Raw genomic sequence first — 9807 nt, forward strand, 5'->3', positions numbered from 1 at the left:
TGGGAGATTCAGATTCAGTAAAGCTTTATTAGCATGAATGACAAAGCCACTAGCGAAGTGCGATTATGACATCAACAATAACAGTACAAAAAATATATTAATATTAATAATAATAATAATAATAATAATAATAATAATAAATATAAATAATAATAATAATAATTATTATTATTATTATTATTATTATGATAATAATAGTAATGGTGATTAGAGAAAGGGGATATATTTGAAATGGATTACTAAAGTATATTATATAAGTACTTTGTTACAGTGGAACTGTAAACTGATACAACGTTACATGCATACTAAGAGCAGAGTGGCGCAGCGGAAGCGTGCTGGGCCCATAACCCAGAGGTCGATGGATCGAAACCATCCTCTGCTATATGTTTTTCAGGGTTAATTTGTATGGTTATATACCAGCAAACTGTAGTTAAATAAATATAGCTAGCTACAATGATCTATATTTACACGGGTATTGTTCATGTCTTGCTTTTGAATCACAAACTATAACAATTTAAATATAATTTATCAAGAGGAAAAACGTTGTGACGTATGTGTGGGTAACTTTTATTTACTTCCGAGTAGGACTGGAGAAATGGCGGGTGTTTGCAGCGATACAATGGATGATTTGGAGGATGGAGAGATTTCTGGATCAAACTCTGATTCAGAAATGGGATCCACAGTTGATGTTAAACCCCAGGTAAGGAGATAATTCATTTAGACGTTCTTAAACATGAGCAATATGGATTGTTTGATTCTGCAAAGTGGGAATGGAAGCAAACGTTAGCTAAAGCTAGCTAACGTTAGCTACGTTCGCGACGCTAGCTTTGCAACGTAGCTACAGCACAAATTGAAGAACAGTCTTTAGTTACAGCTTGCTAGAGGAGCACGTCGTCCACAAAGACTGCTGTAGTTTTTTTTTGTTTCAAGTCTTAGTGGTCCTAGTGCAAGTGTGTGCTACATTTAGCTAGCTAGCTAGTTCGCGTTGCTATGGTGTGGACACTGTCAAGCTAATTTCTGACTCTGCTGCACGTCATCTAATCTCGGTTATCTAGAAGTAATTCTCGAAAAATGGTCACTTCACATGAATCTGTCCACAAGAGATTACATGTCAACTAACGTTAATCAGAGGGGCCTACTACTTTGCTATTAAAACCTGTTACATTTTATGTAAAAATGTACATACCCCAAAGTAATTATTTATCATGAGGGCCATAACCAATACCTAGTAATACTTATACTGCCAGAAATATTAAAATCTCACCTTTCTGGTATAAATTGTTATAAATTGCTGAGGTAGTCACTTTTCAGGACACAAAGTACACAGTACAAATGATACAAATATGAAAATTCATACATTGTTTTCCTATTCCACAAAAGTGGGGGAATAGGGCTTGAAACGATTGAAAAGCTTTCTAAATATAGTAAGACATTTATTTAGAAATGACTTACTATAATATTTCACCTTTCTTATAACTTTAAAATAGATATGATCATACATGGTGACAGTACAAAATTAGCACCATTTCATATAACTAGAGAGCATTTTCTGCCCAGTGTCCTCTGAGCGAAGTAGAGACGCCATTCAGATGCCTGCTGACTCTTTACAACTTCAGCTTTAAGGGATTTCATCCCTCTGTGACGAAGAGAAAGTGGTCTTGTTTCATTTTTTTTATTTTTTTTTTTATGTTGAGTGCTCTAAATCCATCTGAGAACATCACTGTGAAATTAAACAGATTTTGCTGCAATCTCTAGGGTCTCCTGTTTCATATGCCGTATTGTAAGCAGAGCTGCGAGGTTCACAGGCAGAGGAAATTGATCCTTTGTCTGGATAGGCCAGAAAATGTGACATGTCACTCCTTATGCAAGTGAGGTGTCAGATTTAACATACTGCATCTCAGATGAGAGCGGAGAACGGCATGTGAAACAGGACCACCAAAGCATTCACGGAGTGCACAAAAATGTAGGTCAGAACTGGTCCAGAACCGGTCAGAGTCCCCTAAATAGGGGACTTAACATTTAAGACGTTTTTGAATGGCCTTGTATAATTTACTTTGTGCACGATTGTTTATTTTAATCACTTGTATAGATTAAAAAGGCTTTGTCATTCTGACATCTGAAAATGATCTGACAGTCTTCTCTTCTCTTACCACCTAGATGCCTGCAGCAGCTCCTACTTTCAGTGGCCAGTCTTTCCAGAGCAGGGCCCTTCCACAGACAGCCCCGTCAGCCACAAGCTACCGCAGCACCATGAGAACCGCAGACTCCAGCGAAAGCGAACCAGACTCTGATGAGGACGCAGCGGTGTGGAGGCGGAAGCGGCAGAAGTGCTCCAACGCTCCCCAACCTGCGCCGGTCCCCACTCCCCGCTTCGTAGCCCCCCAGGCTAACCCGGGTGCACCAGGCGGCCGCAAAGTCAACAACATCTGGGGCTCTGTGGTTCAGGAGCAGACCCAGCAGGCAGTGGAAGCTGAGCTGGATTTCCTTGGTGTGGATGGTGCCATTAGCATGGCCAGCAGGCAGGTGGAGACCTACAACTACGTCCTGGCCCGCAAGCTCATGGAGAAGGAGAGGGAGGAACAGGAGCCGGGCGAGGTAGCCATGTTGGACACTCAGCTGGATGAGTACATGAAGCGCGGCGGGCCGGCCGCCGAAGAGAATGGAGGCGGCCATTTTAAGAGGAAGCGATCGGCCAAAGAGAGGCTGGGCCCCAGGGCTGAGATGGACATCAAGGGCCGGTATGAGATCACAGAGGAAGACCCAGACGACAGGGTGATTGAAGAGATAGCCCACAGGTGAGCTGGTTGGTTGAAGTATCTCGGCTATGTAATATTTGGCCATATGAAATGTTTGGCTTGCCATGCGGGCTAAATACAATGTCATTATTTTCTTCTTTCCACAGTGTCAACGATATCACACAGTCGTACAATAACCTCATACTAACTTGCGGATCCCTTTTCTCCCCTCAAGGCTACAAGAGCCCAAAAAGGAATTGATTGAGCGAGTAGTGAGAGTCATTGGGAAGAAGAAAGCAATTGAACTGCTTGGAGAGACTGCCACACTTGAGGAGACTGGTGGTGTGTACACTATGGTATGCATCTGTTCTCGTTTCAGTTTATATGAGATAGATATAGCTGAGTTAATTGACAACTCCTGTTATATGATAACCATAATGTCCCAATTCTCGTCGCAATTAATCAACACTTGTGTAACTGCATGCCTTTCTAAACAGATTTGAATTAGAACCCTTATGCTAGACTGGTCTGTAACCACTTGTTAAGTCTGTGTGAAATTATTTGCCAATTTGGTATGTTCACCTCACTGTAGGATGGCAGCAGGCGACGGACTCCTGGAGGGGTGTATCTCAACTTGCTGAAGAACACTCCCAGTATCACTAGTGAGCACCTCAAGGTATGACACTTGAGACTAAAATCAAGTGGCTTTTCATGTACTTCTCTAATCCCGTCCACTGAATCAGTGTAGGCCTATATTTTTTCTGTTCTCCCCATATGCACACACTACATTTTAATAATGTAATTTCTGTAAACATGTAATTTTTTTAACAGGAAATATTTTACAACGAAATCCAGAAGGACTACAAGGGCAAGAAGTCAGCGCAGAAGCGAAGGCGACACGTTGTCGCCAAGAAGATGAAGCAGGCCATCAACACGCTGAACCTGCAGGAACACGACGATGTCTCCAGAGAAACGTTCGCCAGCGACACCAACGAGGCCTTGGAGTCTCTAGAGGTGGTTGCCGAAGAGGAGGGCCAACAGGAACCGGAGCCAGAGCCAGAACCTGCCATGGGCACTGAGGACACACCCGTAGTCTACAACGCTGCTGACCTGGAGGTCTTTTGATTCAAAATGACAGCCCAGTGTCTGAACTTGTGCACTTCCCAATGAGGACGTCCCACAAGGTTGTGGCATCCACTGTGACAGAAGGACGCTGCTCAGACACAAAATGGTGAATGCACTGTAAATTACTGTCCACGACAGCGCTATGTAATACTAGACCTTCATCCTCATGTTAGTCTAACAAATTAAGTTTTCCTCTTTATCTGTCAGTTGAAGACCAAAGTTTGCATCAGGATTTGTTCGCGTTAGCAATGTGCTTACAGAGCAGCTAGTTACTAACCACATATACCACCTGACTGCTAATTTCAACAACAGAAAATGTTTTTCTCCATAAATGGATACCAACCCCTCATATTTGCGTCCTGGAAAGCATAAGATTTAGTTTGGCTTCTTTACTAATGCTCTGTTTGTCCACAATAAAGATGTAAGGTGAAAATATGTCACGTAAGGAATGGCTACTTGCTGTCTACTGTATATGTTTATAGGGGGTTTTGTTTGTGCGCTAGTTGGATTGAACAGGATCTCTGAGTGTTTGTCATGTACAGGGGAACTGCACTAAGACCAATCCTTAGAAGACTTGAGTAAGATCAAATCCGTTTTGAGAATTTTCTTTAAATACAATTTATGTTGGTTCCACCCTTTTTTTTTGGATAGATTTGATCACAAGCCAGTGATGTTGAGTGTTATGAAAAATGCATGCATCTTCAGAGAACCCAAGGTCTGTTTCATTAGTTTGAGACTCTTTCGGTTATGTTGCATTGTGAGATAAAGCACTAAATTACTCCAGTTTCTTAACCCATTGCCTTTTTTCCCCCCCGTCTCTGGATGACATCTAGGAAAAAATCAGTTTTGTGTTTCAACACATTCCTTATAGAAAATAGGGACAATTGCAAAATATTATTAAACTCTTTCATTGTCCACCCTTTGCTTTAATACAGTATGATGATGTAATCAATTGTATTTAGATTTGTCTAATTTCTTCACATCTGAATGGGAATGAATGGGTAGTGTACACCATTCAGGCTGATATGTGTTATCTTGCCCTGTGGTAGTCATTGATTGGCCAGCAATAGACATGGGATGGGAAATTATGCTATTTTGGTCAACTACTTTTCATACTAATGTGATTTTATGATGGGTGGAAATTAAAGTTCACAGTAATCATGTAAAAGCTCCTCACCCATTCAAGAGACTTCGTCATATATTTTAATCGACACGCCAACAAAAGCAAACAAAAGAGCTCTCATGAGGCATAATTTTCGTCATTGTCAGCCTTTTGAATCAGAAAAGAAGCCCTTTGCTGTAGTGCAGGGACTCTCGACACAGTCCTTGAGGGCTCCGGCAGTTTCTCATGTTTTACATTTACATCATTTAGCAGACGCTCTTATCCAGAGTCACTTACAAATGTTGTCATGGCGACATTCGTGTTATAAATATACAAACAGCTTTTCTCCACTAGAGCACGGTGCAATGTTGACCTGCACTCAGTCAAAACAGCAGCCGTTTTGATCTCAATATCAAATCATTACTGGGATCGTTTTCTATTAAAAATGGTCAAAAATAGCTTCTTAGCAAAGAGCAATTTATCAAGAAAGAATTTTGCTAAGACTGTCTGGGAGTGGTCTGAGTGCGGAGGGGAAAACTAGCTGTTATTGGCAGAGGTTTGGAACTCTCTTTCTTATTGGTCTATTAACTAATTTACCGCCTGTTGATAGGCAGGCCAAAACTCCATCCCACCAAAACAGGCAGAAATTTCAGGCGGCCTTTTCAAACAGCTCTTACACTAACAGGGCAGCGTCACAGTATTATTCCAACCTCATAGTGTGGAAATGTATATAAAACACAGGAACATCACGTTTTTGACTGCACTGGGCTTTTTAAGAATATAAATAACTGCAGCTGAGTCATAGAATGAGGAAAGATAGGAAGTTAAGGTATAGTCACTGTGTGGGTGGATGTTGAGATGTTAGCCACAGGATTTAACAGCATAACGGTTAGAAGTCCTAGTCCTTATAACATGTTCAGGGGAGATACTCCATTGGAAGTGCATCTTAGTCCAGAACTAGGCATTTTCGGGATACCGTCCCTACATTTTATTTATAGAATTCACCTTCAAGATGCTTTTTACAGTCTTTACTGCACACAGGTCTATAAGAGACTGTAAAATGATCAAATCTATCAAATTCAATAGATTACTTCCTGAAACGTATAACAAACAACACAAACAGCATTGGTCATGTCTTGAGGGTGTACTGAAGTGTTCTTCCTACGATGGAGCTGGGAAATCCTCTTGTCCCATCTGGCCCGTAGGGGAACCGGATGACCCCAGGGGGCAGGGAATCCCCCATTAGGACCCTCTTAATACCCAGACTACCCTGCATACTGCTGTTGCTGTCATCCAGGGAGGATGCTTGCACCGCAGCCAGTTTACGCCTCTGGAACCAGAGGCTGCTGCTATCGGACGAGTTGTCATAGTTGCGTCGACTGAGATCCGGGCTGGTGTCGGGGCTCCTCCACATCTCGGAGGCCAGGAGCGGGGAGACCCGCGGAGGGGCGGGCAGAGGTGCCCGGAGGACCCTGGGGCTGTGGTAGGGGCTGGAGCGAGGGCTGTCCCAGGGGCTCCTGCATACCTGGCCCGAGGAGAACCGAGGCATGTGTAGCGGAGAGGCCACCTCGGATTCGCCGGACGAACTCCACGCCAAAGAGTCGTTCCCTCGGAACTGGAGCTGCTCCAAGCAGCGGTTGGCGATTGATGCACCTTTACCGGCACCTCTCTCCTCAACACAGCTTCCCAACTTATGGCCTGCTTTCTTCTTTGACGTCCTCCCGATCAGGACGACTCTCACAGAGTCCTCGGACTGGGACAGCTGGTGGTAGGCTCTGCCGGCGCCTTCCAAGTCCTCATACTCTACCAGAACACTTTCCTGGGAGCACAGCTCAGGGTACCTGTAGGCGAACCTCTGGACTTCTGGTGGGAGCTCCTTCCCCGGCCGGAACACCCTCACTGTGCAGATGCTTCCAAAGGGCTCCAGGAGAGTGATGGCAGTTTCCATCGTGCTCGTCTGGGGTGCAGGGACGTCTTCATTTCCACCATTACCACTAGAGGTCAGCGCAGCAGAGATGTTCCACACGAACAGAATTCTGCTGGGCACCTGAACCAAGAGGGACTCCGAGACTGGGTCTTTGCGACGGACCTTGTTGCCCTCCTTGTTGACTTCTAGTTTGGAGGAGTAATTTAGGGCGTAGGCTGTGACTCGCCAGTCTTTGGTTAGATGCTTCATCTAATAGAACATGGATGTAAATGTCAAGTTAATATCTCAATCCCTTGATATAAAAATTTGTTATAACAAAATTGAAGTCAATATATTTAAAACAGGATATTTTTTTCAGTTGCATTAATTGGAAAATTAGGGAAAAGAAAAGTTACTCACCTTTTTAAAAGATGTCAGCAGCTTTATGTTCACATAACCCATCTTGTTTCTTCTTACATGTTTTAAAAGGAATGCATCTTTTGCTAGATTTTCATCAGAAAGATAGTGTTCTATTTGGGTCACCATCTTCTGTGTAAGATCAGCATCTGGAGGTGACCAATCATCCAACTCCATGTCTTTATAATTTTCATTGTAAAAAGGTCGGCAGATAAATCTAAGAGAACAAAAAAAAAAAAGACTTTCAGACCACAATTACCATACTGTATGATAACAGTATTTAAATGCCTAATTTCCTATATTTTGTTAAATTAAAGCCACATTCTGGGATCTGTGTAAATTTGTTTACCAAGACTCAAATAACAACCATAACACCATGGAGTATTGGTTATTCTGGGCAAGACAGTTATACAACGAATAGAATCATAAGGCATAGGCCTATATTCTTGAAGAGTCAATGTCACTCATTGAAATCCCAGATTGTGCATTCAATTTATGCCATTCATTGACCAGACATACATTTTAATTTGTCAACTTGTAGGCAAATTAAAACAACATACATTCATAGATAATATCACTTGCCTGTCTTCACTTATGGGGCTCTCCATTTCTGCTCTCCGTCCCTGGTCCTCCTGAACATTAGACGTTCTTCTTGCTTTCGAAAAGATTCTCTGACGAGATACGTTACATTTCTCCAACTACAATCTACTTGCAGATACAGGTGTTTATGTCCTCCCATGACCATTGCGCGCGAATTTATAGTCTCGAGCCGCACCGGTCAAGTGGAGATGGCGGGGGCTCTCATCACGAAGCAGCTCTCGAGTTTGTGTGGGCTTAAAATAGCCTACACTTTTCATTCAAAATAACTCTTAACAGGATTTCACCAAAAAAGGATATCGCTTCCGTCTGACGTTATTGCAACCATTCAAACCTTTCCAAAGGACGCGCAATTCGGTCATAAAGAAATAAACGGATGTTCTTGAAATAAAATGAACAAGATAAAAGTTATACCAGATAATTTATCTCAGGAAAGCCCATAGATCGGTATAATAACAGCCATGAAATGTAACGGTATGTTATCATTTTCAGTAGCTCCATATGTACCAAAACTATTTGAGCGGTTGGTTCCCCTTTAGATTGCTTCAATTTGGCTACCGGTATTTATGTATTTTTGCTTTCTGGCATCACCTTGATATACACATATAATTAGGCCTATGGTATTGTACAGTACTGTAATTATTTGGTTTTTACATCAAAGCAAAAGACAGTAAAGAAAAACATTTCAACTGAATGACAATGCCATAAACATTGTGTTATTACACAAGTAGGCATCTTATTATCATTTTCATACAGACATTATCCTACACCATATATAGTCAGTGGTATCTGGGGTCCTTGGGACGTCCTACCCTAAACTCTAACCTTAACCTTAACCATAGCCCTTACCTAAACCTAACCTTAACCCTTAACTTTACCATTTAAAATGTCAACTTCAATGGGATAGGGATGTCCCAAGGATCCCAGATAGCACAGACCATATTTAAATAACTACATAATGAGCTGATACTTATTATATAAAGCTTTATTAATATAAAATACCATACAGCACTATTAGAACAAGAATGACACCCTAAGCCATTTCTAGTATCCTTGTGTTTTTTGTTATCGCTGTTCTGATTATTTCATTATAATTTATCACTTATGTCACTTTTTCATTGTCTTGAGTTAACCTGTTAACTAAACCCGCTAACTCAACCTTGAGTTAATTAAACTCTTCATGATGCACTTGTCTTTCTTTTAGTGTTGACAAGCAGCTGGAAAACAAGACAGTATCTGATGTCCAGCAGGGGGACTCAAACCTCTGTCCATCTCTCTCTCCATCCATGTGTAGCAAAATGAAATGTAGTCTTAGCTAAGCATTGGGATGTGACAAGACAACCAATATCACTTCATTATAAATTATGATGTAATCAGTGAGTAGGAATGCTCTCTGCCGGGCTTCTTTGTTCAATGTCATACCTGTGTGATAAGATCATTATGGTGTTAACAGAAACACCAAGCTTACAATATTATTTGTGGGTGGAGATTATTTGTGGGTGGAGATGTAAATTGTGATTAAAATCGATGTTTACATCAACTGCACTGAACAGCAGAGGCTCCCTTTTGATGCAGCCCTCTATCTGTCCATTACATTTACGTCATTTAGCAGACGCTCTTATCCAGAGCGACTTACAAATTGGTGCATTCAACTTATGATAGCCAGTGGGACAACCACTTTTTTTTAATGGGGGGGGGGAGGGGACATAACTATTGCGCTCTCTATACACATGTAAGCCATTATATCCATTAACCCTAACCCTCATTCTAACAGTGCCCCCCCAAACCTTAACCCTGAATGAAGGATAACTGTTTGTGCCTGTTCATGAGTTCTGAGGATATTGCCACTCTTTAGGAGTGACGGGTTAACACATACGTAAGGGCTTTTCTCTTTTGTGGTTCAGGAAGTTACATAAACTCAGCAA

General features: G+C 41.8%; 2 protein-coding genes across 2 annotated transcripts; one reads left to right on the forward strand and one right to left on the reverse strand.

Annotated features, from left to right (window-relative positions):
• Window positions 1-585: 585 nt before the first annotated feature.
• On the forward strand, window positions 586-4295 carry phax (phosphorylated adaptor for RNA export). Its single transcript, XM_041897482.2, has 5 exons — window positions 586-700; window positions 2158-2795; window positions 2971-3091; window positions 3328-3411; window positions 3567-4295. Exons 1-5 carry the CDS (start codon window positions 596-598, stop codon window positions 3858-3860), a joined length of 1242 nt encoding a protein of 413 aa, XP_041753416.2. The 5' UTR covers window positions 586-595; the 3' UTR covers window positions 3861-4295.
• Window positions 4296-6091: 1796 nt separating this feature from the next.
• On the reverse strand, window positions 6092-7330 carry LOC121583105 (la-related protein 6-like). Its single transcript, XM_041899317.2, has 2 exons — window positions 7289-7330; window positions 6092-7138 (listed from the first exon to the last, which is right to left on the reverse strand). Exons 1-2 carry the CDS (start codon window positions 7328-7330, stop codon window positions 6092-6094), a joined length of 1089 nt encoding a protein of 362 aa, XP_041755251.2.
• Window positions 7331-9807: the final 2477 nt, after the last annotated feature.

The sequence above is a fragment of the Coregonus clupeaformis genome, chromosome 15 (assembly GCF_020615455.1).
Source record: "Coregonus clupeaformis isolate EN_2021a chromosome 15, ASM2061545v1, whole genome shotgun sequence".
NCBI lineage: Eukaryota > Metazoa > Chordata > Actinopteri > Salmoniformes > Salmonidae > Coregonus > Coregonus clupeaformis.

Bases quoted from the DNA above. Each gene is read 5' to 3' on its own strand.
- phax (XM_041897482.2), top strand. From the start codon at position 596: ATGGCGGGTGTTTGCAGCGATACAATGGATGATTTGGAGGATGGAGAG. The intron at 3,092-3,327 runs GTATGCATCTGT...ACCTCACTGTAG, and splicing joins CTGGTGGTGTGTACACTATG to GATGGCAGCAGGCGACGGAC. The intron at 3,412-3,566 runs GTATGACACTTG...TTTTTTTAACAG, and splicing joins TCACTAGTGAGCACCTCAAG to GAAATATTTTACAACGAAAT.
- LOC121583105 (XM_041899317.2), bottom strand. From the start codon at position 7,330: ATGGGTTATGTGAACATAAAGCTGCTGACATCTTTTAAAAAG. The intron at 7,139-7,288 runs GTGAGTAACTTT...ATGTTCTATTAG, and splicing joins TGCTGACATCTTTTAAAAAG to ATGAAGCATCTAACCAAAGA.